The sequence below is a fragment of the Geotrypetes seraphini genome, chromosome 2 (genome assembly GCF_902459505.1).
Source record: "Geotrypetes seraphini chromosome 2, aGeoSer1.1, whole genome shotgun sequence".
Lineage (NCBI taxonomy): Eukaryota > Metazoa > Chordata > Amphibia > Gymnophiona > Dermophiidae > Geotrypetes > Geotrypetes seraphini.
Window position 1 is genome coordinate 308,557,604 of NC_047085.1, and position 27,757 is coordinate 308,585,360.

General features: G+C 44.7%; 1 protein-coding gene across 2 annotated transcripts in view; it reads left to right on the plus strand.

The window, feature by feature from the left end:
* NR1D2 (nuclear receptor subfamily 1 group D member 2) overlaps nucleotides 1-27,757 on the plus strand; it is a 94,218-nt gene that overhangs the window by 10,300 nt on the left and 56,161 nt on the right. For both annotated transcript variants that reach the window (XM_033929954.1, XM_033929955.1), the window contains 3 exons: nucleotides 16,095-16,361; nucleotides 17,957-18,045; nucleotides 23,217-23,361. In XM_033929954.1, the coding sequence (XP_033785845.1) occupies nucleotides 16,095-16,361; nucleotides 17,957-18,045; nucleotides 23,217-23,361 (501 nt within the window). The remainder of the gene's footprint in view (nucleotides 1-16,094; nucleotides 16,362-17,956; nucleotides 18,046-23,216; nucleotides 23,362-27,757) is intronic.

A 27,757-nucleotide genomic window follows, 5' to 3' on the forward strand; every position in this document is an offset into this window, starting at 1 on the left:
GTTTTTACATGGCTCAAGCAACTGCTGTGCCTACTTGGAGAGGAGCAGACTTTAGTCTGCAGCTGGCAAGTGAATTCTTCAGGGACCTATGCAGCCAACCTGCTGAAGATTTGTGGAGCTCAGGGTGTTGGACCCTCAGCATTTGTCGCTTCCTTGATTTGGTCAGGAGCTTGAGCACAGACTGTTAGGCATCCGTAGCATTCATTGGGGCGCTCATGTACCAGTGGTGGTTTTGTGTGGTTTTGTCCCCTCTCCTTTTTTTTTTATTTGTCGCGACCCAGGGTGGAGGCTCAGTCTGACAAAGGTCCAACTGGCAGCCCGAAGATCTCAGCATGACAGCTGACCGATAGCTTGAGACAGAAAATCCTTCCAGATCCTGCTACTTGTTCAGGGAGCTGAAGCAGGCTGCAACATCTTTTCCTCCTCAAATGATATGTGAGTACAGGCTGCAACAGCCTATGGGAAAATCAAGGAGGGGTGGGGGTCTGAAAAACTGTGTTAGGGCTTTGTTCGCCCTCCTCTAAAATTCTATTTTTTGTTTTTAGTCTGCCCTGAAGCATTTTAAGCCATTTTTTTGCACCAAAACGCTGCTGCAGTGGCCATCTTGGATTTTCCAATTTTATTTTATTTCTAAGTTCTCCAACTATTTAAAAACACCTCATTTTGCCTCTAAATTGGTAGTGATTGAATCCCCAGACACTAATACTCTTATACCATGCCTTATTTGCGCTGGTTGGGTGGCTGAAGAACACCCATGCACCATGTGCTGTGTGGCACGGGGTGGAGGGGTGGGAGTGTTAGGCTTAGCCCCTCTGCAGGCCTCTAGAGCTGGAGAAAGGCAGATGGCCCGTCAGATGGAATGAAATACCTTCTGGAACCTTGGAATTGCAGCTTTGCGCTCTGTAAGGTGTAGATTAGAGAGTTGCGCGGGGACAGAAATCCCACCCGTCCCCACCCGTCCCCGCCAAAATCCCACCCATCCCCACCCGTCCCCGTGAGGAATCCCTCCGTCCCCACCCATCCCCGTGAGGAATCCCTCCGTCCCCACCCGTCCCCGCGAGGAATCCCCTCCGTCCCCACCCGTCCCCGCGAGGAATCCCCTCCGTCCCCACCCGTCCCCGCGAGGAATCCCCTCCGTCACCATCCTTCCCTATAAACTTCAGAAATAGTTATTTTATTTAATTATGCTACTGAATTAAAGGCTCTGGTAGAGACCCATTTACAAATAAGCAAAGAGACTATTAATTTGGAAATATTAATTGGGAAGAATACATACTTTGTAAATGGGTTTCTACCAGAACCTCTAATGTAAATATAAAATATAAATACTCAGCTGATGAGAACCCACAAACTGTCAGCTGAGGACTTCCTTTGCAGTTGGCCTGGGGTCCCTTTTGCCAAGCTTGGCAGGCAGCAGTAGCGTCCCTGAGTCACAGATGCTGGCACCTCAGTGGCTCATGGATGCTGCCAGCGACTGCTGCGCTTGGTGGAGGGGAGTTCTGACCATCTCTAGAGGAGGTCCTCTGCTGGCGGTGCTTGGGGATCCCCACCAGTCACAGCAAGGGCCAACAAGTACTTCAACACTGTAGAAATAAAACCAGAAATGCATTTCCTTTTCTTTTGAACACAAAACAAAGATATCTGCCATATACATTTCCCAAGGCAGATGACTCTATGCAATGTCACCTCGGTAACAAAATACAAAAATAGACAAATACACCCCCTCCCTTTTTACTAAACCACAATAGTAGGTTTTAGCACAGGGAGTTACGCTGAATGCCTCGCGCTGCTCTCAATGCTCATAGGCTCCCTGCGCTAAAAAACAATATTGCGGTTTAGTAAAAGGGAGCCATAGTGCAAAATATAGACAGCAGATATAAATTCTCAAAACAGACACATTTTGATCACTAAATTGAAAATAAAATCATTTTTCCTATCTTTGCTGTTTGGTGATTTCATGAGTCTCTGGTTGCACTTTCTTCTTCTGACTGTGCATCCAATCTTTCTTCCTTTCTTTCAGCCTCCTGTATGTTTCCTCTCCTCCAGACCTCATTCTCTCCCCCAACTTTTTCTTTCTGTCTCCCTGTTCCCCCTTCTTTCTGTCTCTCTGTCTGCCCCCTTTCTTTCTTTCTCCGTGCCCTCCCCCAAGCCACTCGGTTTGCTGCCACCGCCATCGGGGAATAGTCCCCAAGCCACCGCTGTCCCAAGCTTTCCCTGCAGAAGCGTCGCGCTGACCAGCATTCCGCTCCCTGACGTCAATTCTGACGTAGGAGAGGAAGTTCCGGGCCAACAAGGCATTTCTCCTCATTCCATCCAGCCTGAGCCCCATCTCTCCTTGATCCAGCATTTCCCTTCTGTGTCTGTCAGAATTACCATTCCACCTATTTTCCAGCATCACCCTTCTTTGTGTCCATCTCACCTATATCCCTATCTCACCACTTTTTCAGAATCTTCATTTGTCTCTGTCCTTGTCTTTACCCCATATTCACCATTTGCCCTTTCAATGTCTTTATCTCCCCCCCCCCCACACACACTTTTTCAGCATTACTTCTATGTCTCTATTTCACCTCCTCTTCATGTCCCCTCTGTATCTCTATCCTTATTCAGAAGGTCCTGCTTACCCTTTCTCTTCTTTGTGTCACTATCTCCATTTTCAGCTTTCTCCCCTTTTCCTTTGTTACTGCACCCTGTAGCCAGAATCTTTCCACCCTCTCTCCACTCCGGCCCAGCCCAGTATGAAATATTTCCTTTTGTTTCTCTCCCCTCTCTCTTCTCCTCCTTCACCCACGAGTCCTGCATCTGGCCCTCTCCCTTCTACCTGCACCTGGCAACACCCCCCTGCTCCGCGGCTCTCTTAAGCAACTCGTCAGCAGCGGTGATCAAGACAAGCTGCCGACATCGAGGCCTTCCCTCTACGAGTCCCACCTTTGTGGAAAAAGGAAGTTGAAACAAGCGGGACTCGCAGAGGGTAGGCCCCGACGCCAGAAGCTTGTGTCTATCGTTGCTGCTGAGTTGCCGAAGAGAGCCGCAGGTAGAAGGGAGAGGGAGATAGGAAGGCTGTAGAAGCTCCGGAGCATGACACCGAACCCGGCCAGGATGATTTCTTTTTCAGGCTGCTGCTGCCGCTGCCGCTGCCATCCCCCACCCGAAATGACAAAAAACAGCCTAATGCCCGCGTCGGGAAATAGCCATGCTGAGCAGTGAGCTCAGCACGTACACAGATGAAAGCCTTGCTTGCTGATTGGTCCGGCGGCACGGTGGGGCGGGGCCGCCGGACCAATCAGCAAGCAAGGCTTTCATCTGTGTACGTGCTGAGCTCACTGCTCAACATGGCTATTTCCCGACGCGACGCCAGACTTGTAAGCTGCATGCTTGCATCGCCAGAATTTAGGTAGGTTGTTTTCATCCCCGTGGGAGTCCCGTGGGTCAGGGGGGCATCCCCGTGGGAGTCCCGTGGGCCAGGGGGCGTCCCCGTGGGAGTCCCGTGGGCCAGGGGGGGAACCCGCGGGATCCCCGCGGGACCCGCGGGATCCCCGCGATCCCCGTTCCCGTGCAGACCTCTAGTGTAGATGCTTCACAGCCCAAGAAAAGGCATTTGCTCCGCTCTAAGGGCAATAAGACTTGCCGTTTCAGGCCTTTATATCAGAATTCATTTATCTTCTCTGGCTGGCTTATACACAAGGCAGAGATGTGCTGGTCAGATCCGCGTGTGAGTGGACCAGCGTGTGGTCCTCATTAGAGACTCAGGAATGCTTCCTCCCTGAAAGCGGAGACTATGCTGGACTATGATGGTCCATCTGACAGACTTGGAGGTTGAGGGGTGAAGCTTCCCTGCTGGGAGAAACGGCTTCCTACTCAGAGGTTCAGAAGGTATCGGCTATAGATCAGAGAGATTCACCAACTTTTTAAGTCCTTTGCTTTACTAGAGATCATTTCATTCAAAGAATTGAAAATAGGCCCTCCGCAAGTGCCATTTTCTGTTCTCTTCTGAGCAGGATCTGGTCTCAACCCACACTTTTTTTCTGTGGCACCCAGATATGATCTTAGTTACAGAGCCCTGGGAGACCCCTTAAGGCTCCCTGCAGGTAGATAAGACCATGGCTTAAACTGTTTTCCATGGATCAGAAATTCCAGTAAATGTTTGCTGTGGCAAAGGTGGACTCCCTGATAGCTCAGGTGACCAAATGTACTTCCCTGCCAAGCAAAGGAGTAGTAGTTCTAAAGCAGTGGTCCCCAACCCTTGTCCTGGAGGCCAACCAGGCCAATCGGGTTTTCAGGCTAGCCCTAATGAATATGCATGAGAAAGATTTGCATATAATGGAAGTGACAGGCATGCAAATCTGCTCCATGCATATTCATTAGGGCTAGCCTGAAAACCTGATTGGCTGGTTCATAGACTAAAGTGTGCGGGCCAACCACGTGCCGACAAAGCCACTTGGACAAATAAGCGCAGGACGTCAGTGCGCCAGATTAAAACTTAACTTTAAAGCACTCCAAGGGTTGGTTTTTTTGGGCGGGAACCCCCCCCACACTTTACTTAGATGTGTTGCTGCTGCCATTTGGGGGGAACCACTCTCCCATTTAGAGGAAAGTAATTTTTCCCTCGTTTTAGGTAAAAATTACAGTTTCCTCTCTAAGTGGGGGGGGTATCCCACCCCCAATGGCAGCGGCAACACTCCTCCCCTCGGAGTGCTTTAAAGTTAAGTTTTAATCCGGCGTGCTGACGTCCTGTGTACATTTGTCCAAGCCGCTTTGTCGGTGTGCGATTGTCCTGCGTGCTTTTGACTCATCACTGATTGGCCTGGTGGGCCTCCAGGACAGGGTTGGGGACCACTGTTCTAAAGGATCCGCAAGACCAGAGTGAATATCATCCTTTGCAGGCAATTTGAGGCTTTAGCCTTAGGTGTTAAGGCTGCAGCCACAGTCTCCTTCATGTCACACGCCTGTCATTCTAGGCTCAGAAATCAGAGCCTGCCGGACTATGTAGCAGATGCACTGTGATATTATCAGGATCATGGAGAAAGTCTCAGCATTTTTGATTGCCACCCGGTGTATGCTCTGGATCAGGCAATTGGTGGATGATTCGACTTCTAAAGCAACACTGAGCAGGCTCCCTTTCAGGAAATAGATGCTGTTTGGCAAGGGCCTTGGATGATCTTATGTCCATTGTGCAAGATTGCCAGCCAGGGATCCTTTCATGGCTTCAGGCGCTCTTGCCAGTGTTCCACAGAAGCCTCTACCCAGAGAGCTTTTCCAAGCTCCAGACAGAAATTCTCCAGGAATCAGAGAAATCAAGGTTCAGGTTCTCACTTCACAGTGTCAGCCACTCCTGCCACTACTTTAAAGATTGGAGGTTGGCTATCTAACTATCTGGAGGCATGGGAACAGATAATGTCTAACTGCTGGGTCCTGGACATTTATCAGAGAGGGTTACAAAATACATTTTACACATCCTCTCTCCAACTGGTTCATGGATTTGCTGGCAGGCTGGCCAGAGAAAGTAAAAAGAATCAGAGCAATGTTATAGAGGTTACTAGATATCCAACTTTAGAACCAGTTCCTCCAGATGACTCAGGCTCCAACAGGTATACTTTATCATGCTAAAGAGAGACTCATCCTGGATCTGTAATATGTCAAAAGTTGCCCTGAGAGTACCTTGGTTTCTGGTACTTGGAGACTGTTTGGTCTGTTATTGCAGCGGTGGAACCAGGAGAGTTTTTGTCCGCCTTAGATTTGACGGAAGTTTACCTTCACTTCCCCATCTTCCCAGAACACAAGCTCTTCAGATTCCATGTGTTGGGGGGAATCACTATAAATTCTCAGCACTTCCCTTTGAACTAACAACAGTGCCCTGAACTTTCACCAAGGTTATGGAGGTGGTAGTCACTCATCTCTGCAGAGCGAGTTTGTAGGTGCACCCATATTTGGATGATTGGCTCATCAGAGCACCGTCCTGAGCGGAAGGAGAAAAAGCAGTAGCAGCAGTTGTGGAGACACTGCAAAATCTGGGATGCATTGTGAACTTTCGAAAGAGCCACCTGGTTCAACACACTCCCTGGAATATCTGGGTGTCTTATTCAAATGGCAGAAGGCCACCTGGTTCAACACACTCCCTGGAATATCTGGGTGTCTTATTCAAATGGCAGAAGGCCAAGTATTTCTTCTAGAAGCACAAAAACAGAAGCTTTGTGGTCAAATTACAGACCTATTGACTAAACTGGAGCATTACCATCAGGTCCTCAGATCAATGACGGCCACAATAGTGGTGGTGCCCTGAGTAAAGGCACACATACACCCCCCTTTAGGGAGCATTGATGTCCCGTTTGTCGCCTCAGAGAGACTCCATGCAAGTTTCACTCACCTGGACAGCAGCATCCAAGCACTGCATGAGATGGTGGCTCTGTCCACGGTCTTTGGCGAAGGGAATCCCGCTTTAGATCGACTTGTGGATCACCTTGACAAAGGATGCCAGCTTGTTCAGCTGGGGGGCTCATTGCAACGGTCACCCAGTTCAAGGCCAGTGCTCACCATCTCAACAGAAGTGGTCCATCAACAGACTGGAACTTCGAGCAGTTTGGATGGCACTGCTCCAACTGCAGTCTTTGCTGGAGGTCAAAGCAGGCAGTCTTCTCTTGCCATTAGTGTTAAAGTAGATTACCTCAGCAGAAAGACATTGGACCCAAGAGAGTAGGCATTGTCTCTGAAAACGTTCCAGGCCATTGTGAGAAAATGGGGTCACCCAACGTTTGACCTCCTGGCAACTGCAAAGAACAAGAAGGCAGATTGGTTCTTCAATTGCAGATACAAGCCTGGAAGTGCAGGGCTAGATGCCCTGGTTCAGCCATGGCCAGAGACTAGGCTGTTGTATGTTTCCCTCTTGGCCCATGATAGGCCGGGTGATTCACCACATAGCTCATCACATGGGAACAGTAGTTCATGTAGCGCCAGATTGACCTAGTCGTCCATGGTATGCAGCTCTCGTATGTCTACAAAAGGAGCAAAGTCTCAGACTCCAAGTACATCCAGACTTACTCTCGCAGGGGTCGATTGCCCTAGAAGATCTGAGACGCTTTGGTCTTATGGCATAGCTGTTGAACGTGCAGCATTAAACCAAAAAAGGATACTCAAAAATAGTGATTGCTTCTCTACTTAGTGCCAAAAAGCTGATGACAGTTTCAGCATATGCTAAGGCATGGGAGACATTTCAGCGCTGGTGCAGCAAAGACCAGTTGGAGCTGGGCAATGCCCCATCTCGTCTGTACTGGCATTCTGCAAGAAGGCCTTGGCAAGGAAATAGCAGTGGCATCCCTTTGAGTTCAAGTAGCAGTACTCTCCTGTTTCCGGGGCCGAGAGAGGAGAGTTTCACTAGCGGCCCATCCAGATATAGTCAGGTTCCTGAAGAGTGCCCTGAGACTACGGCTTCTGATTCATGAATCATTTTCATCCTAAAATCTTAATATAGTCTTACAAGGACTCGGCAGAGCCCCATATGAACCCTTACAGAAAGCTTCCCTCATGGATCTGACGGGTAAAACAGTCTTCTTGGTGGCAATTACTTCTGCAAGGAGAGTCTCGGAAGTGCAGGCCATGTCCTGTAGAGAGCCATTTCTCCGATTCATGGAAGAAGGAATGACTTTGCGGATGTTTCCCTCTGTTTTGATGAAGGTCTTTTGGTGTTTCATGTCAACTAAGAAGTTAGATTGCCAGCATTTCACCCCACAGGGTCCAAGAAAAAAGACAAGGCCTTAAAGGTTTTGGATATCAGAAGAGTCTTATTTCATTACCTGGAGATGACCAATGAGTTTTGTCAGATCATCATTTCGAATTAACCAATCGGGCAAGACGAGAAAGACCGCTTCCAAGGCCACCCTCTGTAGATGGATTCATAGAGCGATATCTTCTGACTACATCGGTTGCAGCAAATAGCCGCCTGTATTGTTGAAGGCACATTCAACAAGAGGAGTGACCTTCTTTTGGGCAGAAGCAAGGGCAATTCCTCCTAATGAGATTTGTAGATCAGCAACCTGTTCTTGTCTTCATAGTTTCACCAAATTCTGCAGGCTGAACATAGCAGCACAGGAGGATGCTGCTTTTCAGGCTTTCTGTAATATGTGCAGGCTTATCTCTCCCACCCTAGAGTTTGGGCACTGCTTAGGTATGTCCCTGTGTTTCAATATACCATCCCTATTGCACTGGAAAAAGAGATTAGGTTTTTAACTTGATATCTCTTCTGGTAGATAGGGATGGTATACTGGACCCCTGCCCAGCAATTATTTGATGCACCTGCTCTCTGACTCAAACTTAGCAGTCAGCTACTCTAAGATTTTTCCTGTCAGTCAGGCTATGGGATTATGAATATATATATATATATATATATATATATATATATATACTAGTATTTTAGCCCGTTACATTAATGGGTGCTAGAATATATGTCTGTCTGTCTTTCTTTATTTCTGTCTCTCTCTCCCTCCCGTTGTCTTTGTTTCTGTCTGTCTCTCTCCCTGGCCTCCGTTGTCTGTCTGTCTTTCTGTGTCTCTCCCTGCTCCTTTCTTCTTTTCTTTCTGTCTGCCTTCCTCCCGCTGTCTGTCTTTCTTTCCCCCCCACTTCCCTGTGCAGCAGCCACAGCAGCATTCCCTCCCCCTCCATGTCCCTGTGCAGCAGCATTTCCCTCCGCCCTACTTCCCTGTACAGTAGCATTTCGATCCCCCCCTACTTCCCTGTGCAGAAGCCACAGCAGCAGCATTCCCTCCCCCCACACCACTTCGCTGTGCAGCAGTAGCGTTTCCCTTAACCCCCCTTCCCTTCCCGCGGTCCCGACAAACCTGCCGATTCCAGCAGCATGTGCAACACTCTACACACGCTGCTTCGCGGCCTTCTATTGCCCTGATTTACTCTGGCACGTCCCTGATGACATCATCAGAGACGCGGCAGAGCAAATCAGGGCAGTAGAAGGCCCCGAAGCAGCGTGTGTAGAGTGCTGCACACGCTGCTGGAATCGGCAGGTTTGGAGTCGGGATCATGAAGAACGTAGTGGCTGGAGAGTTGTCAGTGCTTCCCTTACCGCCCTGCAAGGTGTTGCCGCGGCTCCTCTCGATCCCCGCCAGTGTCGGAAGCCTTCTCCGACGTTGGTGCGGCTGGTGAGAGGAGCCGAATTTTGTGGAGAGCAGGGAGTCCAGCGCTGGCAGCCAGTCCTGTTGGCGAGTGGGTCATTCCATGTCAAGTGATCAGATTCTTGGAAAGTGCCCTGCATGACCATCACGGATTTTGATGAAACTTCATATGCAGAGTCCACCATGTCTCAAACGAACTTTGGTAAAGTTTTAGTTTCGCCTGTGGAATATTTGTGGAGATATAGCCATTTGTTTGACCCCATGCCACAATGAAATACAGTACGACAATGACATTCTGACAACTTTGAGACACAATATCTCCCGAGCTGTGTTTCCAAAAAAACTGAAACTTAGCTACCCTGCACAACATTTGGAGCTCTATTCAGTGCTACCAATAATAATTTTTGTCGAGCACTGAGTGAATGGCTGAATTACAGTAAACTTGGCTGAAAAAATTAGTGCTCCAAAAAAAGTCAAAGTTTGACATTACTTAGCTCCCACAATAATTGAGTAATAAATGCGAAATTTGGCGCATAATGTCTCAGTACATCGTTGTTTTCAAAAGTACAATTTCAAGCTCCAAGCTCTTTCCATTAGTTTACAAATTAAGTGTAAAATTGCTAATTTGTGTAAAAAGGCCAAAAATAGGGTATTTTCAGCCTGCTTTTACAGAAAAATACCTTTTAGAAACTCTTTCAAATCAGTCTCATTAGAAAGAGCATATTTCAAACCCCCTAGAAAAGTGGACTTCATTTTTCAACGCAGGTTAACAATGGCTGAAAAAGGGGGACAAAGTTGGGATACGTTGCCACGGCAACAACCTCTATTTCAACATAGTTCTGTCATTTTTAAAGTTACAGTTTTGTATTGACGTAGTATTACTACTACTCTATTGCGTTGGTCCATGGTGACATTGTCACTACCAGTTCAAGAGTTTGAACTGGCAACCCCATCGCCATAGGGGTCACGCCCGATAGCTGTGCAATACCAGCCACGGGTGGGCCATTTCGTCCAGGTTCCCAAGCCTCGCATTTGGTTTCTTTGTCAAGGTTCCAAAGCCTTTTGTTGGTATCTTTCTGGTTCCAAAGCCAATGATTAGGGTGTCTTATCCTAGGTTCCCAAGCCTAAATTGGGTATCTTATATGGTTCCCAAGCCGAAGTGAAGTCCACTTTGTTGGCATCGATTAGTTGGCATCCATTTTAAACTGAATTAATAATAATGTGGATCTGAAAAAGAAAACAAGTTGTAATTTGTGATCTGCATGCAACAAAATTATCACCCCAATTTCTAGTTAGGAATAATCATTAATTAAGAACACTATAATTGTACCCAAAGCTTGAGTAAAAATAAACAGGGAAAAACCGTGTGAAAAGTGACATAATTGTAAGTTGAAACATCTCCCAACTTTGTCCCCCTTTTTCGGGCATTGTTAACCTGCGTTGAAAAATGAAGCCCACTTTTCTAGGGGGTTTGAAATATGCTCTTTCTAATGAGACTGATTTGAAAGAGTTTCTAAAAGGTATTTTTCTGTAAAAGCAGGCTGAAAATACCCTATTTTTGGCCTTTTTACACAAATTAGCAACTTTACACTTAATTTGTAAACTAATGGAAAGAGCTTGGAGGTTGAAATTGTACTTTTGAAAACAACGTTGTACTGAGACATGCGCCAAATTTTGCATTTATTACTCAATTATTGTGGGAGCTAAGTAATGTCAAATTTTGACTTTTTTTGGAGCACTAATTTTTTCGGCCAAGTTTACTGTAATTCAGCCATTCACTCAGTGCTTGACAAAAATTATTATTGGTAGCACTGAATAGAGCTCCAAAAGTTGTGCAGGGTAGCTAAGTTTCAGTTTTATTGGAAACATAGCTCGTGAGATATTGTGTCTCAAAGTTGTCAGAATGTCACTGTCGTACTGTATGTCATTGCAGTATGGGGTCAAACAAATGGCTATATCTCCACGAATATTCCACAGGTGAAACTAAAACTTTACCAAAGTTCGTTTGAGACATGGTGGACTCTGCATATGAAGTTTCATCAAAATCCGTGATGGTCATGCAGGGAGCCCTTGATCACTTGACATGGAATAACCCGAGTGTAGGTAGGTGCTGGGAAGAAGTAAGGCTGGGGACTCGCGCATGCGCACTCTTGCAGCCACAGACCTACGGATCATGGAAGAATGCAGTTAAGAGTGCTAGGGTTTTATTATATAGGCATCAAATTTGCACCAACATATTTCCCCGTCCCACCCGGCTATTTTTTCATGCCGGGTGGCATGGGACGGGGAAATATGTTGGTGCAAATTTGATGCCTCGCAAATTAACCCTCCCTGCTTACAGTGAAGAAGTAGGAGTGGGGAAGAGGGTTGGCCCACGACCTGGAACGCTATGAAAGTTACCCTTCCCTGCTCACGGTGAAGGAGTAGGGTAGGGGTGCCCAACCTTTTGGCTTCCCTGGGCCACATGTGGACAAAAAAATTTTCTGGGGTCGCACAAACATCAACACTAGCTGATGAGCCAAAAAAAAGGCTGAGCAGGTCCCAAATATGCAATCACTAATATAGAAGATGTACGTATCTAATAATAAACCTTCATTAAAGGGACACTGTGGAGAGGAACTCAAAAAAGCAGTAATTCTTTCCCTGACTGAGTGATACTCCACGTACACCGCTGACAGTGGGAGCAGCCACAGGCTTCCGCATCCCCACTCTGATGAGCAGGGATGTGCGTTCCTGGTTCTCCCATTCACTTCTATTACAGCTATGGTGAGCCTCTTCAGAAGTGAGCCTCATCAGAGCAGGGATGCTGAATCAGCTGTCAGCAGCGCACGTGGAGGATCGTTTAATCAGGGTAAATATTACTGCTTTTTTGGGGGCTCCTCCCTGCCCACACCCCCTCTTGGTTTTCATGTATGCATGAAAGCAGGGGCAGCTTGAAGATATTGCCTTTGGCTGCAAAGCTTGGAGATTTTGAGTTGCCAGACTGGAGGAAGAAGTCTTCAGTTGGCAGGGCTTGAGAATCTCCACTAGCTCAAGTATTTATAAATTGCACTCAGGCAAGGAGAAACTTTGGTGCCCCTCCACTAATTTTGGGCTCCAGTCCCTCCCTCAAATCAGCTGTATATGACTACACCACTGAATACAAAAATAATTGTGATGCACATATCCCAAAGCTAACATATTTCAGTTAATAAATTCATAATAAAACAATTTTTTCTACCTTATTGTCTGGATGTTTTGTTTTTCCATCATCTTGGTCCCAGTTTCTCTTTCTGCTTTTTGTTGATCTTCTACCAATTCTCTTTCCAATGTCTGCTGTCCAGTTTTTCTCCTCTTCTCAATACTGTTCCATTCTTTCCTTATGCCTGTCTCCAACGTATTGATTTTTCCCTTTCAGCCTTCTTAACTTTTTCTCTTTTTTGCCTCTGTCCACTCAAATCTTGCCTTCTTTCTCACCCTTCTTCTTTATAAATGTTCAGCTACCTCTCAATTCTCCATCTTCTCTCAGTCCCTAGCTCTCCCATTTCCCATCTCGCTCCTTTCCCAGCCTCCTATTTCCTTCTATCTACTCCCCATTACCATATTTCTACCACTGTACTCACTGCTCTCTCACTCATCTTGTCATTTCCCTTTTGACCTCATCCACATGGCTCACCACTTTCAGAATCCCCCTCCCTCTCTCCACTGGTCAGGCTGTAACTCCCTGTCCCTTTCTTTCCATCTCCTGCCTAGCATCTTCTTATCCCAGCTCTCTTCCCTCCTGCCCTCCCATGTGTCCATCTCTCCTCCTCTATCTCCATGGTCCAACATTTTGCTCCCTCTCTTTTCTGTTTTCTTCTTTCCTCCCCCTTTGATGCTGAACAATGAAATGGAGGGGGAAAAAAGAGAGATGCTGCATCTCTGCCTTCCATCCACAGACCTAACATTTCTCCCTCCTTCCCATCACAAGATCCAACTTCTCTCCCTTTCTCTTCCCAACTGACCCCATCCCATCCCTCCCCCTGCCTCCCTTCCCCAGGTCCACTATTTCTTCCTTTCTCTTCCCAACAGTTCTCCCTTCAAATATCTTTTTCCCTCTTCCTCCAAACCAATGCTATAAATTCTGTGCAGGGTATCAGGATTATGCAGGTAAGATGAACTAGACCATTTCTAGAATGCTTTTGAAGAGTTATCAAATGTATCTACAATTTATCTGCATCTCTAGAGCAGTGTTCCTCAACCTTTTGACACCTATGGACCTGCGGAAATAAAATAATTATTTGTGGACCGACACCAGTCCATGGACTGGCAGTTGAAGAACACTGGGCTAAGTCATGCCCATCTCCACTCAATCTCTGCCCCAAACCCCGCCCCCATAATAGTACTAATTGTAACACCATTTGTTCCATTCGTTTTTCATATAAACACATAATATGATTGTATTAACAACACATAATGCTTAACCACAAAATTAAAATACACAAAGCACACTGTATGCTTTTTAATATTCATTCCTAAAACAGATAACCCCATGCAAATGCAGGACCAAAAACTAAAAGTACTAATATTTACAAACAAACCCTAAGATGCAAGAGACTCTGCAAGCAGTACAACCCCAGACGAAAAGAAATAAATGCATTTTTTCCTGAACAGACAAATCAATAATTAAATTTAAAACAAAAACAGACAAATCAATTACTAAATAAAAAAAATAAAAGCATTTCCCCTACCGTTGTTGTCTCTCTCCCTCAATGTGCCTGCCCCCGGTGTTATCTTTGGGCCGGTCCATTTTGCAATCAATGCAGCATCTTCGTGCTGGCTCCCTGAGTGCTGCATTGCACAAAGCTGTGGGCAGCAGCTCCTTGCATGCATTCCGCACCTCATCTGGAAGCCTTTCCTCTGACGTTGCGATGTCAGAGAGAAGGCTTCCGGTTCAAGCGCAGGCCGTGTGGAGGAGCCTTTTCCCATGGCTTTGTGCACTGCAGCACTCAGGAAGCTGGCCCGAAGACGCCGCGTCGATCGCACTGTAGACTGGCGGCTGAAGAATGCTGTCTTGGGCCCTGTGAACCGGCAGAAAATTTCTGCAGACTGGCACCGGTCCATGGACTGGCGGTTGAAGAACACTGCTCTAGAGCACCTGGTTTTGGGCATTTCCACCAGCTGTGTGCAGTGAACTTTTATCCCTCTTCATGAGGAACTATCCTCTGGGAATAATTTTTAGTCTTCTTCTTTTTGGATCGAGTGATTGTCATTCAAACAGTCATAGCTGCCAGTGCAGAAATTAGAAATAAATTTAAAGAAATGGGTCAAGTTATTTTGGTCTGTTCCCATTTTGTACTGTATATGAAGGTTTCAATCCCTTATACAAAGTTTTGAGTTTATTCAAGACCACATATATGAAATATCCCAAAATACTCACCAATTTCACCAATTAATAATTCAGAAACTCCAGTCAGAGTCTCAGGACTCCTACAGTCACTTTGGTTCTTGGGACACTTTTTTTTTTTTTTTGCAAGCCGCACATCAATCCTCTTCCCTGTCTCTACTCCAGGGGTGTCCAACCCGTGGCCCAACAATGAGTTTTGTGCGGCCCAGCTTCTCTCTCCCTCCGGCAGGAGTTTTCTGGCCGGCTCCCTTCTGAAGTCGGCTGCGGGTGGCGTCGGCTTCTCGCGTGCGCTATTCATGGCTGATTCGGAAGCCTTCTCTCTGACGTCAGAGGGAACGCTTCTGACACAGCCACAGATCGCGCGCGAGGAGCCGACACCACCCGCAGCCGACTGCAGAAGGGAGCCGGCCAGAAAACTACCCACTGGAGGGAGGGAGAAGCTGGGCAGCACAAAACTCCTTGTCGGGCCGCGGATTGGACACCCCTGGAGTAGGGACAGGGAAGAGGATTGGAGCGCGGCTGTGATGCTGGTGGTGCGGATGCAAGATGACAGCCGGGCGCTCACCTAAATTAGCCGGGCGGAGCGCCCGGCTAAAACACGCTAGGGAGAACACTGTATGTATGTATGTATGTATGTGTTCTCCTAGCATGTTTTAGCCGGGCGCTCCGCCCGGCTAATTTAGGTGAACGCCCGGCTGTCATCTTGCATATATATATATATAATTAAAATGGAGAAATGGTTGAGCTCCATAAATGTTCAGACTGTAATGTTCTTGTTTAACTTGTATTTTTCTTATATTCATTGATCCCATCTGAGGCTTGTTAATATTTTAACTATTCAGTGATTGATTGTTTTAAAATTCATCTGAGTAAATCAGATACCTGGTTTCGGGGAATCCCCTTTACCCCTCCTCCTGCCTTCTTCTGTAGGGCTGTCATTGGCTTTGGTACAAACTGAAGGGGGCAGCAGAGACTGGGGAGAAGGAGGAGGAGCTGAAAAGCTGTGATTGGCATTAGAGAATGACACAGGAACACATTTTTCCCCGTCCCCTCGGGAACTCATTTTTCCATCCCGTCCCACAGAATTCTTTTCCTGTCCCTGCCCCATTCCTGCAAGCTCTGTCCTCATCTGCACAAGCCTCAAACACTTTAAAATCATAAGTGTTTGAGGCTTGTGGTTAAGGCAGAGCTTACAGGAATGGGATAGGGACAGTGGCAAAACTCTTGGGAACAGGACAGGGAAATTGAGTTCCTGCAGGGACGGGGAAAAATTTGTCCCCATGTCATTCTCTAATTGACATCTTTTGTAGAATGCTCGCGAGCAGGCATGGGCAACCCTATGGTTCAGCATACCATTCCTATCTACTGGAAAAGATATTATCAAGGTAAAAACATAATATCTCTTTCTTATTCTACCCATTGAAATCGGTGCTATAGGTCCAACAGTGTATCAGGATGGGCATAACAGAAATCCAGGAATAATCTATAATCTCTTTAATAGAACTGAGTAACCTGGTAGCTCTGAGCGTGGGGCCTGCAACTTGCATTTGTAGATCAGCTGTATGTTTATTCATTGACCATTAACTTAAGTAGTACCTTTTATATTTTACCTGCAGGTGGTGTGATTGCCTATATCAGCTCCTCAAGCTCTGCATCCAGCCCTGCCTCATGCCATAGTGAGAGCTCCAATGGCAGCTTCCACTCCTCTTCCTCATCACTACCATCTTCTCCAGATAGCTGCAGCAGCCGGATCAGTGATTCAGCTGGAGAGAATAGCCTCTCCACAGGGGCTCCTGGAAGGCAGCAGCAGCTGGATTCCTCCATTTACACTGGGAAGCCCAGTGCTACTACATTGGCCAGGGGATATGGCGGACCAGTAACAAGTGAGTCCATTCTCAAGTATTGCTGATATTTACACAGTTGCATTGTAGGTTTAGCTGATGAGCCCTTGCCTATATTTCTTGTGTCATCTGTGCATAGGAATAAGCATGTCTGTGGCCTTGAAGCTTCATATGCTTCCATTTCTTTTTGTTGGCAAAGTGAAAGATATTGTCATAAAAAAAATCTCAAGTTTTTCTCCTGGAATAATATTTTCTTCTGTAGCAATATATAAAGGGGATTATTTTAGAAGCTCTATTTGCTATTCTCATGTGGAAATACTGGCATTTATACATGTATATTGCTTATACATATGTAAATAGCAGAATTCTAAAATTGTTCTTTTACATGGAACTCTACTCTATGTAGAGCTTTCAAGGGGGCATGGATGAAGTGGGACTAAAATCTGCATGTTCCCCATTTCACAAAATGAGTACACATGTAAGGAGAAAGTTATTCCACACTAGGTTTTTGCATCTGTTCAATGGCATAAAGATTTCTTTTAAAAAAACGCTTGTTTTGGCAAGGGCTTTATATGAGAGCTGGGGGGGAACGTTCTCCTTAATCTTGTGTAATTTTTGGCCAACACTGAAATGAAACCATGTTAAAATTGCTGCCTACTACTCAATTGGTGAGGTAGGTTTGTAAAATAGAGCAGCTACACATAGATGCTGATACTTTTACATGGAAGCTACTGGGACCGTGTTCATTGTTTCAATGTGTATACTTGTGAAATGGCTGTATGTTCTGGCAAATACATAAGCACTCCTGCATATATTTTAGAAAAATAATAATTTATTTTTGTATACCGCTAGACCAGAAGGTTCGCAGCGGTTGACAACAGAGGGAAAAAATACATACAGTCAGTATAGATAAAATACATATTAAACAATCAATTAAAATTGGAATACATCAGTTGAAAAGCAAGGATGAGTTAAACAGTAACACAACTAAGATTTTCTAAAATCAGAATGAGAAGTAGCCTCTAATATTGGTTTTTCAAGCCACATATTCAATTTAGCGGCTTTATGTTGGCAGATCCTCTTCTGAAATACTACAGGAACTGAGCATGTCCAAATCTGGAAGTCTCAGTTCTGATCTCCCTATACATCTTCTCATATTTTAATGGGGGAAAGTCTTTCAGTGCCATTTAATGGGGGAAAATCTTTCCGTGCCATTAGTCCCTAGTAAATGCTGAGCAGTCACTGTACTTGTCCTGTACATTGCCTTGAACCATAGATGTTTGTAACTGAGCACACTTCAAAATGCCTGCAGAAAGTACTTTGCATAGGTTCCAACATTTAATTCTTTAGGAATTAATGCTGAATAATGACCCTCTATAATTCCCAGAGCCAATTTTTTTAAAAAATAACTGACTTCTAATGTTAAATTTCCAGTGCGGTTTAAAACAAATATGTTGCTTATTTAGTAGATACACTTTAAAAGAGAAGTCATTGTTGTTAAGAGTAAAGTATTTTCTTCAAACCGCTTAGAACCTAACGGATGTAGCGGTATATAAGAAATAAATTACATTACATTACATTACATTAAAGCTATGCCTGTTAGCGTCTAATACGGAATGGTCTCATTCATTTCCCAGAGTTCAATGGCATAATGCTCCTTTGTAAAGTCTGTGGAGATGTGGCCTCAGGGTTCCACTACGGAGTCCATGCCTGTGAAGGCTGCAAGGTGAGTTTTTAACAGTGGCATGTTTGGAAGTGGTCCTTCATGTCTGCTTTGGCTATTTGTCACATTCTGTGCAGGAGTGTAACTAATTAAAAGTAGTTTTTTCAGTTTCTTGGGAGATGGTAGGATATGTATAAATGCTTCTACAGAGGCATAATGCCCTTTGTTATGCATATTCATTAAGGCTATCCTGAAAACCTGACTGGCTGATGGTCCTCCAGGACAGGGTTGGGAACGACTGTCCTAGACTATTTCTGGTGATACCTGCTCTGAATTATTTAGTTGGAAAAATTCCTGGATTTTCCCTTGCATTTCTTCCAGAAATTGAGGGTAAGCAAGCAAAGCATTATTAAAATGCCATACAGGAGAAGAACTGGAAATTCCATGATGTTTGCATTGTAATCCAAATACCAGCATGATCAGAAAGAAGGATATCATCTGTTTCTGCCTGGAGAATTTGATGTAATAAATGATTTGAAATCAAAACATAGTCAATCCTAGAAAAGGATTGATGAACATGAGAGCAATATGTGAATTCACTATCATTTGGGTGCAGAATTCTCCATATATCTTTCAAACCACATACTTCCATCATTTGTATCACACTTTTGTCAGATATATTGGAAGCTCTCATAGGTTTCCTAACTAATATTGGATCTAGGACAACATTAAAGTCTCCCACCATAATCAGGCTTGATAGATCTCACTCTAGGATCAAATTTTGCAATTGCTTATAAAAGGAGCATTATTAGCATTAGGTGCATAAATATTAAGCAATGTTAGAGTTGAGTTCTGTAATTTCACTTTTTGATATACCCATTGACCTTTAGGATCTGCATACCCATCCTCCAGATCCCCAAAAACAGATTTATTTAAAAGGATCGTCACTCCACTCTTTTTGGTTTCTGCTGCAGCATAAAACAATGTTTAACCCAACCACCCTGTAATTTAGCAGACTCTACACTATTCAAAAGTGTGTTTTGCAAGAGGCATACATCTATCTTTTGATTTTTTTAAGAAATTCAGAGGGGTTTTTTCCCTTTTGACAGGGTGGTTGAGACCATTAACATTTAAGGAAAATATTTTAAGTGACATGAGAGTTCAGAATCATAAAAACTTTAATCTTATCCTTCATATACTCAAATCCCTGCCAGACATACATAATCCCATAAAAGCCCTTCATTACTTCCCTCCCTCCCCACTCTCCATTCTCTTACGGTGAGCATTGGACCCAAGCAATAGGACAGAAGAACTGGTCTCCTCCTCCTCCAACTAATAAATGATTATTAAATAAAACCCAATTTCCTAATAAAAACTAAAACTGACACATTCAGATTTTGGGCAAAGATAATCCCAAAACAATTCAATTAATCAAATGCATGTATTAAAAAAAGCACTCTTAAAAAGCCCCTATTTCATATACACTCAAAAGAAAAAATAACCCATAAGAAGCCCATATTTTATATACACAAATTAGCCAATTAATAATCAGTTCACAGTCATATTGCCAGAGTGGTTGTTTAAAAAGTCTTGCAGTGCTATGGGCTCTGTAAAGTTTGTTCTGTTTTGAAAAGTTACTCGCATAACAACAGGGTAAAATAGCCCATATTGAGCTCCTAATTGCTTAAGTTGAGGACGCATAGCTAGAAACTGCTTCCTCACCAAGCTATATGCTTTGCAAGGTCCAGAACCATCGAGATCTTGGCCCCTTGTCATTTGAGATTCCTTTGTTTCTTTGCAGCTGTTAAGATCTTCAGGCCTTATTGGAATCTTAGAACCTTGAATATTAACAAACACAGTCCAGACTCTTGATTCACAGCCCTTCTTGGTATTCTATGAGCCCTTTCGATCTCTAAAGGAAATTTAAACTGCAGGTTTAATAAGCGGGGTATAAATTCCTCTAGAAATCCAATAGCGTTAGAGCCTTCTGCTCTTTCTGGGAGGCCCAGTATCCATACATTATTAAGGCGGCTTCTGTTACTAGCCTCCTCCATATTTTTCTTCAACTGTGCAATTATTTTGCAGTCTGCTTGGCAGCCTTGTAATTTATCCTCAATAGCAGAAACACGCTGCTCAAAATGCTCAGTCTTGTTATTACATGTAACTAATTGTTGTGACAAGCATGCAACTTACGCTTGTAGCGTGGAGATTTTAGATGTGCTTTCCTGTATAAGTTAAATGTCTTTCAGTTCAGACATTAGAGGACCCAGGATTTCTGAAAAATCCCGTTCTTGTGACACTTTCAGTGGCGTCAGCAGATCAGGCTTAGGCCTCTTGGCACCATCCACTGAGAAAGCAGCCTCCAACTTACTTTGTTTACCAGATGCCATCTTAAAACTCATATTATACTCACTATATATTCATGTACTGAATACTACTAAAATGTCTGTGTTTTGTACATGTATATCTTGTTAGGAAAAAATAGCAGAGAAGAGAGAGAGCTGTTAACTCAAATGTCCATTCTGCTTCAGTGCCCAAGCCATGCCCCGATTGTGGGTACATTCTATGGAGACGTACTGGAGTAAGATACCATTGATAAAGCATTTTATATCCATTTTCCACCAAGGAGCTCGCAATAGAGGGGCGTAGTAAGTTTTGCAATTGCTTCTCCCATCATTGGTTTGGCTGAGGTTGCCCCAACAAGGTCTCCCAAATGTGTATATATTTAATGGGGCTTGCATTTTGTTGGATAAGCGTTCTATAGAATCGGGTTATGCGTCCTCTCCCATTGCTCCCACCTATGGCTCATTCAAGCAAAGTTTCTGGCAGTTGAAGTTCTCCAATAGCATTACGTTGAATGAAATCTTGCTCTTGCCTAAATCAAAAAAAGTCAAGAACTTCCAAATCATAAGCCTCCTGTAACGTAGAATAGGGAAGAAGCTGACCCTCCTCGAGAAAATCACCCAATTCAACAAGACCTTGCTGTGCCCAAAGCGGGTACCAAGAATCGAGCCTACCCGGCAGAAAGCCCTCTGCCACCTACAATGGGGTACCTGAGAAATAGTGTCTGCCCCGAAGCAGACAAAGTCTAGTCTGAACCCAGACATTAAAGGTATGAGATAAATAAGGGTTAGAGCCTTTCAACAAAGTCCGAGCCTCAGCCAACCCAGGCTGCTCAAACTTAACCCAACTTTTAGAGCGATCTTTGCACCATGACAAGAAAGATTTCAGTTGAGCCACTAAATAATAGTGCTTCAGACATTGTACTGCCATACTCCCCTGGCTACGAAAGCTGTTTAACATACTTCTCTGCACTCTCTGAGTACTACTTTTCCAAATATATTGGAAAATTTTTCTGGACAGGCGGTGAAAGAAAGTGGCCGAAAGCAAGTAATGCCTGAAAAAGGTAAAATAACTTTGGGAGGACCATCATCTTCACACTCTGGATTCAACCCAAACCAAGAGATGTGTGTATTCTCCCATCAATCTAGATCTGCTCATAAGAGATTTCAACAAGGATTGAGGGTTTGATGATATATTAACACCCAAGTATCTAGTGCTGTGAGAGTACCCACTTGAAAGGAAAGCAAGTAAGGTTAGACTCAAATATGGCACTGGTCTTTGACCTAAGGGCCGCTGTGTGAGCGGACTGCTGGACATGATGGACCACTGGTCTGACCCAGCAGCGACAGTTCTTATGACTCTTTATCTGGGTACTGTCCCGCTGAATGAAATTCCAGATAATTTGATATTGATCGGATATCTAAAGGAAATAAGTTCCATAGAATAGGTTCCTTAACACTAAATATGTTTGAATGAGTTGAATCATAACAGATCTAATGGAGAGACGGGATATATAATTGTTGAGATTGTGAAGAGCATAAGAACCTTATTGGTATATTCGCAGATTTGGAACTCGTGACCGGTTATTCACAGTTTTTGTCTGGGTGACCCACCCCGCCTCCTTAATTTTTCCACTGTACTTACTTTATAAAGCCTGGTGGTCTAGCGGTGAAGCAGGGCAGGTGCAATCTTACTATGCTCCTGCCCTGTGAAGAACTGGGAACAAAAATGACTGCTGTGAGTTCCCGTAGTCTTGCGGGAACTCACGGTAGCCATTTTTGTTCCTGGCTCTGCACGGGGCAAGAGCATAGTAAGATTGCACCTGCCCTGCTTCACCGCTAGACCACCAGGCTTTATAAAGTAAGTACAGTGGAAAAATCAAGAAGGCGGGGGTGGGTCACCCAGACAAAAACTGTGAATAACCGGTCACGAGTTCCAAATCTGTGAATATACCAATAAGGTTCTTATGCTCTTCACAATCTCAACAATTATATATCCCGTCTCTCCATTAGATCTGTTATGATTCAACTCATTCAAACATATTTAGTGTTATGGAACCTACTCTATGGAACTTATTTCCTTTAGATATCCGATCAATATCAAATTATCTGGAATTTCATTCAGCGGGACAGTACCCAGATAAAGAGTCATAAGAACTGTCGCTGCTGGGTCAGACCAGTGGTCCATCATGTCCAGCAGTCCGCTCACACAGCGGCCCTTAGGTCAAAGACCAGTGCCATATTTGAGTCTAACCTTACTTGCTTTCCTTTCAAGTGGGTACTCTCACAGCACTAGATACTTGGGTGTTAATATATCATCAAACCCTCAATCCTTGTTGAAATCTCTTATGGGCAGATCTAGATAGATGGGAGAATACACACATCTCTTGGTTTGGGTTGTATCCAGAGTGTGAAGATGATGGTCCTCCCAAAGTTATTTTACCTTTTTCAGGCATTACTCGCTTTCGGCCACTTTCTTTGCACCTGCCCTACTTCACCACTATTTTACCAGGCTTTATAAAGTAAGTACAGTGGAGAGATCTGGGAGGCAGGGATGGGTTAGTCAGCCCTAAAGATATTCGTGATTTTTTTGTATTCGCAGGCCAACTTTGCCCCTAAGCCCCCGCAAATATGGAGAGATTAAATGGCAAGAAAGATAGAAGGGTGAACCTGAGTGAAATATTTTATGAACTAATGAGAGCATCTTGAAAGAAATTATTTGCAAGACTTGGAGCCAATGTTCTGCTTTAAGCAGTGGTATAACATGATCTAAGTTTTTTTGAGCCTCTCAAGAGTTTTATAGCTGAATTTTGAATACCACTTGTCTGAATTCTCTCTCTCGTTTTATTTTGAGGGGGGGGTTTAACTCTTTTTTTTAAATTTTTTTTTAAGGGTTTCTTTAGGAGAAGTATCCAACAGAACATCCAGTATAAGAAATGCCTGAAGAATGAGAGCTGCTCCATAATGAGGATGAACAGGAATCGCTGCCAGCAATGTCGCTTCAAGAAGTGCCTGGCTGTGGGGATGTCTCGAGATGGTATGTTCTCTAAACTTTTCTCAAAATTGGAGAGCTAAATCTCTTCAGTATCTGTTGATCCTACTTTCTGGGTGTGTTGTAGTTTAATAATGCAATAACTTAAAAATTGGAGGCAAACTGGCTGATATTCAGTCAATGTGGTCAGTGTTTTTATGTCTGCTGCATGCTGTATTCCTAAATATTTAGCACTGGGCTATGTGTGACCACTAAAACTTAAGTGCAATATTCAGCCCTTAATGGGATAGAAAATGAAATAAATAAATAAAGACCTCTGTTCCGGGGCTCTGGGAGGGATTTTCTCTTGGTAGACAGTCCCCCCCAGAGGTTCCTCATACCTAGAGACTAAAGGGGAGATAAGCCCAATGCTCCCACCTCCCCTTCACGTGCTGCATGACATATAATGCAAAGGCGCTTTTCCAATGTCCGTACAGCACAAAATGCATGAATTAGGGGTAAAATAGCCTGAGGACTCCATCTCTGCCGGTTGAAGCAAAATGAGGTAATTTGAAGACTCCGGAAAACTTTTTGGAAAAATAAATTTGGAAATCCAAAATGGCCAAGGCGAGAACTGACAGCAGCCATTCACAGAGCGGTGCGGGACAGGAAGCGAAAAACTCATGCCAACCTTCTGCGCCGTTCTGACTCTGTGCTGCCGCTAAGGAGAAAGCCGGAGTACAGCACTGGACCGCTGGAGGAATTAAGGTGTGTGTGTGGGGGGGGAGGGGCGGTTATTTGCTCCATAAGGCACACCCTTATTTCTATCCACTTTTGGGGAGAAAAAAGTTTGTCTTATAGTGTGAAAAATACGGTATATTATCCCAGGACAAGCAGGCAGCATATTCTCACATGTGGGTGACGTCATCCACAGAGCTTGAATGTGGACAGCCTCGCAAGCAGACTTGCTCATAAAACTTTAAGAACGTTCGCGAGTGCCTTCCCATCTGATGTAGGGCGCGCATCTCTTCAGCGTCTCCTCAGTTTTCTGCGGAGCCGACAAGCCACTCGTTTTGACACTCTGCACTAGACTTCTACTCGTGCCTTCTCTCACTACAGCTCATGTATTTTTCTTTACAGGGTCGCTGTGTTTATTTGCGCGATTCATATTTTAAAAAATATATTTTAATAAGTTTTCTTTTCTTCATATCACGGTGAGGCCTACCCCGCAGCCTCAGCCCACGGGCTTCGATTTAGCCACAGCTGTTTTCTATTCTGTGTTACGACCAGTTACAGGCTCTAAGACGTGTAGCCAGTGCCAGCGCGCGATCTCTTTCACTGACCCACACAAGTGGTGTGTACAGTGTTTAGGACCTGACCATTGTCTGGAGTCATGTGCCCGCTGTGCTACCCTTCAGCCTTGAGCTCTGAAACGTCATCGAATTCAGGTAGACAAGCTCTTTTGCGGCATGGATAAGCCCTTGGCCTCGACCTCTACTCCAAACCCAGTGAAGTCTTATACGGGCATATCGCTTTTCACCTCGACCTCGCCCTTAATCAAACCTTCCTCATTTGCAATATCCTCGTCTTTGAGGAAATCATCTAAATCTTCTCCTGAGGAGCCGTTATCCTCACTGCCTCCTTCAGGTAAGGTAGCTAAGACACCTCCTTCAGATATGCCACCCTTAGCACCGGTGGTTCTGAAGCTGCCTAAGAAACATGTCTCAAAATCCAGACCTCTTTCTTCTTCGAGGTCGTCTTCCTCGGAGACTATAGCCACATCAAATGTACCAGATCCAGTGGTCTTGGTACCGCTTTTGCAGAATATGATAGAGACTATTCTGCATCAGGAGTTTGGTAACATGCTTGCCAAATTCACTCCTGTCTCGACTCTGCTTCCTACAGTCCAGCCTGAGCATTCAGCAGTATTATAAGGAATCAAGTCCTTGGCAGTGCCTCGAGCTCAACCTAGTCACTCTATACAAGGATTCAAGTCCTTAACAGTGCCTTGAGAGGAGTCTGCACACACTATACAAGGAGTCAAGTCTTTGGCAGTGCCTCGAGCTCAACCTAGTCACTCTGTACAAGGAGTCGAGTCCTTCAGATGCCTCGAGAGGAGTCTGCACACACTATACAAGGAGTCTAGTCCTTGACAGTGCCTTGAGATACCTCGTTACAAGGAGCTGAGTCCTTTTTGGTATCTCGTCCTCAAATTCCATCTACCAGTCTTTCTTCTTCACATAAGGCATTGCCCTTTTCGAGGCATAGCACGAGGACTCCTTGACATTCATCTTCCAGACTAGATCCGATTCGAGACATCCTTCTCCACATCATCTGTCGAGGCATTCATCGAGACCTAGGTCTTCTTCTCGAGACAGGTCTCATTTATCCAGGCATCGAGGCTCATCAAGATCTCATACTCCTTTGTCAGTTGCAGAGCCTCACCGTTCTCGTCAGTCTAGTTCTTCTCCTGCGAGGTTCTCTTCACATTCCAGAAGTGGGTCATCTTTGCCTCTGGACTCGGATATCCGGTATCAGTACTTCAGAGAAGCTTCACCTTCGTTCTCTGCTATGAGAGGGACCTCAAGGGGTTCTCGATCACCTTCTCCTCATTGAGGTGATTCCTCTTCAGACCAGGTATCCTTTACCAAGTTTCTTTCTAAAATGAGTAAAGATCTTAACATATCTTTAGAATCTGTCTCAAAATACTCTAAGGAGTATCTGGAAGAACTGGGAATGCCTCATCCTCCTAGAGAGTCTCTCAAATTACCCATCAATGGCATTCTTTCTCAAACTTTCAAAAGAAATCTTGAGATACCATATTCCGTTCCTGCTGTGCCAGTAAAGTTGGAATCTCGATATCGAATGGTTCACTGTAAGGGATTTGACAAGTTTCAATTATCCCACCAGTCTCTTTTTGTGGAATGCTCTTTAAAAAGAACCAACCCTGCCAAGGTTTATACCACCGTCCCACCTGGAAGAGAGGGCAGGACTATGGACAAGTTTGGTCGTCGCCTGTATCAAAACTCACTCATGGCGACCCAAGTTTTGAACTACAACTTTGTCTTCACATCTTATCTTAAGCATTTGGTTAACTCCATGCCTGATTTCTTCAAATATTTTCCTCAACATAGACTTCCAGAGTTTCAACAACTTCACAATACTCTGAGGCAACTTCGCATGCTTGTTTGACGAACTTGCTGCATTTCTTCGAGGGAGTAAACAGGCAGATAGACAAAGGCGACCCGGTCGACATTGTACATCTGGATTTTCAGAAAGCATTCGACAAGGTTCTGCATGAACAACTACTTCGAAAAATTGCGAGCCATGGAATCGAGGGTGAAATACTCACGTGGATTAAAAACTGGCTGGCGGATAGGAAACAGAGAGTGCGGATAAATGGACAATACTCGGACTGGAAAAGCGTCACCAGTGGAGTGCTGCAGGGTTCAGTGCTTGGACCCGTGCACTTCAACATATTTATAAACCATCTGGAAATTGGTACGAGTGAGGTGATTAAATCTGCAGATGATACTAAGTTATTCAGAGTAGTGAAGACACAGGATGATTGTGAAGATCTGCAACGTGACATAAACATGCTCGAGAAATGGGCTGCAACATGGTAAATGAAGTTCAATATGGGTAAGTGTAAGGTGATGCTTGTCGGTAACAAATATCTTATACACGAATACAGGATGTCCAGAGCAGTACTTGGAGAGACCCCCCAGGAAAGTCTTGGGAGTACTGGTCAACAAATCGATGAAGCCATCCGCGCAATGTGTGGCGGCAGCAAAAAGGACAAACAGAATGCTAGGAATGTTTAAGAAGGGAATCCCGAACAGATCAGAGAAGGTTATCATGCCGCTGTACCGGGCCATGGTACGCCCTCACCTGGAATACTACGTCCAGCACTGGTCACCGTACATGAAGAAGGACACAGTACTACTCGAAAGGGTCCAGAGAAGAGCGACTAAAATGGTTAAGGGGCTGGAGGAGTTGCCATACAACGAGAAATTAGAGAAACTGGGCCTCTTCTCCCTTGAAAAGAGGAGACTGAGAGGGGACATGATCAAAACATTCAAGATACTGAAGGGAATAGACTTAGTAGATAAAGGCAGGTTGTTAACCCTCTCCAAGGTAGGGAGAACGAGAGGGCACTCTCTAATGTTAAAAGGGGATAGATTCCGAACAAACGTAAGGAAGTTCTTCTTCACCCAGAGAGTGGTGGAAAACTGGAACACTCTTCCGGAGGCTGTTATAGGGGAAAACTCCCTCCAGGAATTCAAGACAGTTAGACAAGTTCCTGCTGAACTGGAACGTACACAGGTAGGGCTGGTCTTAATTAGGCCACTGATCTTTGACCTAGGGACCGTCGCAGGAGCGGACTGCTGGGCACGATGGACCACTGGTCTGACCCAGCAGCGGCAATTCTTAAGCATCTAGTTCAATCTTCATATGATGC